Below are 4,344 nucleotides of genomic sequence, written 5' to 3' on the forward strand. Positions count from 1 at the left end.
CCCGGATACAGTGGTGGGACAGGCGGATGGAGACATCCAATCAGTGGGACGTGCATATATTTACTATGGTAAATTGAAATTCAATTGGCCAGCCGTATTGCCCATCTAGCATGACTGTGCAGTTTTCCCTGTGTATTGCAATCTCATTGGCCGCCGGTGTGTGGGGCGGGCTCGACCGCCTCTATAAAGGTTAGTCTGTGCGGCTGGGAGGAGTCGGCGTCCAGAGCGTCCTGAGCGGCGGGCACGTGGTGGTCTTGGGGAGAAGCATCGTCGACCGGAGGGGCAGCGTCGCCGGGGAGCAGCTTCGTCGTCTGGAAGGGCAGCGTCGCCAGGCAGCAGCCTCCTCGTCTGGGAGCAGCCTGTCTTCGGGAGTGGCGTTGTCCTCGGGAGCGGCATCATCGTCCGGAGCTGCTTAGTCGCTGGGGAGCGGCCTCGTCATCGGGAGCGGCTTCTTCCTCTGGAGCGGCCTCTTCCTCCAGAGCGGCCTCATGGTCAGGAGCGGTTGCGTCGCTGGGGAGCGGCCGCGTCAGAGAGCAGCGCCACCGGGAAGGGTCTTCGTCAGGTAGGGTAGTCTTCGGGGCCAGCGTCGTCGTCGGGAACGGGCCTTGCCGCTGGGGATCAGTCTCGCCCCGAGGAGCAGCCTCGCCACTGCGGAGGGTGGTGGCCACCAGGGGGAGGGTCGTAGCTGCCGGGAAGGAGCGGCGCCCCCAGGGAGCGGGCTCCCCCGGTAGGGTCGTTGCTCGGGGCAGGGAGGGTTGTCGCCCACCGCCATGGAGGGTCTATGCTCGCCGCGGGGGAGGGTCGTCGCCGCCGGCGAGATGCCTCGCGGTCGGGAAGGGGCCGTGCCTGGTGTCAGGAAAGAGCTTCCCCGCGGGTGAGCCTGTGGCGCCTGGATTGGCCTCTCCCGTGGTCGGGAAGGGAGGGGCCTCGCTCGCCGTCTGGAATGTGTCTAGCCATGGGGACCTGCCTCGCTGGGTAGGATCGTCGCTCTCTGTCGGGTAGGGTCGTTGCTGTTGAGAAGCGACCACGCCGCCAGGAAGGGGCCGCTCTGCCAGTGAGCGTCCTCGCCGGGTAGGGTGGTCGCTGGTAGCCGTGGAGTAGGGGCTTTGCCCGCAGTCTGGAAGGGGCCTCACAGTCAGGAAGCGGCGCCGCAGGGGAGCAGCAGCGCCTCCAGGGAGCGGCCTCGCAGGGGAAGGTCGTCGCCGCCGGGGAGGGTCCTCGCCAGGAAGGGGCCACGCTGCTGGGGAGCAGCCTCACGGGGTAGGATCATTGCTTGCCGCCGGGGAGGGTCGCCGCCCGTCTCCGGGATGGGGCTGCGCCGCGGTGGAGTGGCCTTGTCTGGTAGGGTGGTTGCTTCTAGTCGGGAAGGGGCCTCGCCTGCCCTGGGGTAGGGGCCTTGCCTGCTGTCTGGAAGGGGCCTCGCCATCCGGAAGCGGCGCCACAGGGGAGCAGCAGCGCCATCAGGGAGAGGCCTAGCTGGGGAGGGTCATCGCCCCGGGGAAGGAGCAGAGTCCTCAGGGAGTGGCCTCGCCATGTAGGGTGGTCGCCCGCCACCAGGAAGGGGCCTCACCAGGCTTCGGGAAGGGGCCTCGCTGCTGGGGAGCGGGCCCTGCCTGGGAGCAGCCTCCCGGCTTAGGGACCTCGCCCGCCCTGGGGAACGGGCCTCGCCCACCGTCGGGAATGGGCTCTCTGGGTAGGGTCTTCGCTGGTAGTCGGGAAGGGGCCTCGCCTGCCACCAGGAAGGGGTCTCGCTGCAGGGGAGCCGCCTGGCTGGGTAGCATCTTCACTGGTGTAGGGTCATCGCTGTCCTGGAGTGGTCTCACTGCCAGGAAGCGGCCTCACTGCCGGCAAAGGGCCTCTCCGCCTGCAAGGTTTCACGCCTCCGGGGAGTGGCCTCGCTGGGTAGGGTCATAGCTTGTAGTTGGGAAGGGGCCTTCCCCGCAGTCAGGAAGGGGCCTCACAGCTGGGAAGTGGCGCTGCAGGGGAGCGGCGCCTCGGGGAGCGGCCTCGCAGGGGAGGGTCGTCGCCCGCCGCCGTGAAGCAGCTTCGCCAGGTAGGGTAATGGCTCCTAGTTGGGAAGGGGCCTCGCCGCTGGGAAGGGCCTTGCCCTCTGTTGGGTAGGATTATTGCTCGCTGTCGGGTAGGGTCATCGCTGTCCAGAAGGGGCCTCTCAGTTGGGAAGCGGCGTCTCAACCGAGCAGCAGCGCTGCCAGTAAGCGGCCTCGCAGGGGAGTGTCGCTGCCGCCAGGGAGGGCCATCACTCGCCTTTGGGTAGGGTTTTCGCCGCCCTGTAGGGGCTTCACCGCCTTGAAGGGGCCACACCACAGGGAAAGGGCCGCTCCGCCAGGGAGCAGGCTCGCCGGTAGGGTCGTCATTCGCCCTCAGGTAGGGTCATCACCCGCCCTCCGGAAGGGGGTCTCACCGCCTGGGAGTGGCCTCGCTGGGTAGGATCCTCACTCGCAGTCCTGTAGGGTCGTCATCGTGAAGTGGTCTCACCACTGGGAAGCGGCCTCACTGCAGGAAAAAGGCCTCGCTGCCTGGAAGGGGCCACGCCTCCTGGTCCCATGCCTGGGAAGGTCATCGCTGGCCATCGGGTAGGGTCGTCGCCATCTGGAGCGGCCTCACCATCGGGGAGCGGCACCGCCGGGTAGGGTCCTCATTGGCTAGGAGTATTGTCCAGAGCGTTGTGGTTGGGTAGCGGAGTTGGGAGCGGCGTTGTCCAGAGCAGCGGCATTGGGCTCGGTGTTCTCATTGCCTCTTTGTAAGAGAGGGCCCCAACTGGTTGGTTTGATTTTTGATGCTTGGCGTGAAATAAAGCTTTTCTCGACTGGCTTTGCATCAGTCTTTGATCATGGACCCTAACACTACTAAAGGAGATAGATGTTCAATAACTGGAAACTGGGTCAAGCTTTAAATCTTCTGTTTGTCATTCTGAAAAGTAATCCTTATAAATGGCTGCTTTGGCAAGACAGCACATTAAAACTGACACTTGAGTGGCCAGATCAGGTAGGCCTCTTAAGGCAGCACATGTGAACAATAGCACAGTTGATCCTTAGACCGGACCCTTTGAGGGCATAACCAATAGTAGTAACTACTAGTAAATGGGTACATTGGCGTGTTGCCTTTTGCCGTGGCTATTCTTGGAGGAAAGGTGATAAACATGTCATGAGATCGGGGCATGTGCTTTAAGATGGTTTTCCATGTTTCTGCATAGGAAAGAGATTTTTACATTAAAATTAAAAAGAAAACCAATTACTAGGCTCTCCTTGATCTATCAAAACTAATAATGATTGTCACAAATTTGCCCTGTGCTGTGTTCCTGAAATACGTAGCTTAGTTCTTTCCATTCTCTGGTGTTTTTTTTTTTTTTTTCTTTTCATTTTATTTATTTTTTCAGCGTAACAGTATTCATTGTTTTTGCACAACACCCAGTGCTCCATGCAAAACGTGCCCTCCCCATTACCCACCACCTGTTCCCCCAACCTCCCACCCCTGACCCTTCAAAACCCTCAGGTTGTTTTTCAGAGTCCATAGTCTCTTATGGTTCACCTCCCCTTCCAAATTTTTTTTTTTAATAAACATATAATGTATTTTTATCCCCAGGGGTACAGGTCTGTGAATCGCCAGGTTTACACACTTCACAGCACTCATGATAGCACATACCCTCCCCAATGTCCATAGCCCCCTCCCCCTCTCCCAGTCCCACCTCCCCCCAGCAACCCCCAGTTTGTTTTGTGAGATTAAGAGTCATTTATGGTTTGTCTCCCTCCCAATCCCATCTTGTTTCATTTATTCTTCTCCTATCTCCCTAACCACCCATGTTGCATCTCCATGTCCTCATATCAGGGAGATCATATGATAGTTGTCTTTCTCCGATTGACTTATTTCACTAAGCATGATAAGCTCTAGTTCCATCCACGTCGTCGCAAATGGCAAGATTTCATTTCTTTTGATGGCTGCATAGTATTCCATTGTGTATATATACCACATCTTCTGTATCCATTCATCTGTTGATGGACATCTAGGTTCTTTCCATAGTTTGGCTATTGTAGACATTGCTGCTATAAACATTCGGGTACACGTGCCCCTTCGGATCACTATGTTTGTATCTTTAGGGTAAATACCCAGTAGTGCAATTGCTGGGTCATAGGGTAGTTCTATTTTCAACATTTTGAGGAACCTCCATGCTGTTTTCCAGAGTGGTTGCACCAGCTTGCATTCCCACCAACAGTGGAGGAGGGTTCCCCTTTCTCCGCATCCTCGCCAGCATCTGTCATTTCCTGACTTGTTCATTTTAGCCATTCTGACTGGTGTGAGGTGATATCTCATTGTGTTTTTGATTTG

General features: G+C 58.1%; 1 protein-coding gene across 1 annotated transcript; it reads right to left on the reverse strand.

The window, feature by feature from the left end:
- Window positions 1-779: 779 nt before the first annotated feature.
- LOC123936270 (proline-rich protein 2-like) lies at window positions 780-2,581 on the reverse strand. Its single transcript, XM_045996917.1, has 4 exons — window positions 2,497-2,581; window positions 1,962-2,306; window positions 1,673-1,822; window positions 780-1,117 (listed from the first exon to the last, which is right to left on the reverse strand). The coding sequence occupies exons 1-4, from the start codon at window positions 2,579-2,581 to the stop codon at window positions 780-782; spliced, it is 918 nt and encodes a 305-aa protein (XP_045852873.1).
- Between the last annotated feature and the right edge of the window lie 1,763 nt (window positions 2,582-4,344).

This window comes from Meles meles, unplaced genomic scaffold (genome assembly GCF_922984935.1).
Source record: "Meles meles unplaced genomic scaffold, mMelMel3.1 paternal haplotype, whole genome shotgun sequence".
NCBI lineage: Eukaryota > Metazoa > Chordata > Mammalia > Carnivora > Mustelidae > Meles > Meles meles.

Bases quoted from the DNA above. Each gene is read 5' to 3' on its own strand.
- LOC123936270 (XM_045996917.1), bottom strand. From the start codon at position 2,581: ATGACCTTCCCAGGCATGGGACCAGGAGGCGTGGCCCCTTCCAGGCAG. The intron at 1,823-1,961 runs GTGAGGCCCCTT...GCTTCCTGGCAG, and splicing joins TGCAGCGCCACTTCCCAGCT to TGAGACCACTCCAGGACAGC. The intron at 1,118-1,672 runs GTGGGCGAGGCC...GGCCCCTTCCAG, and splicing joins CAGAGAGCCCATTCCCGACG to ACTGCGGGCAAAGCCCCTAC.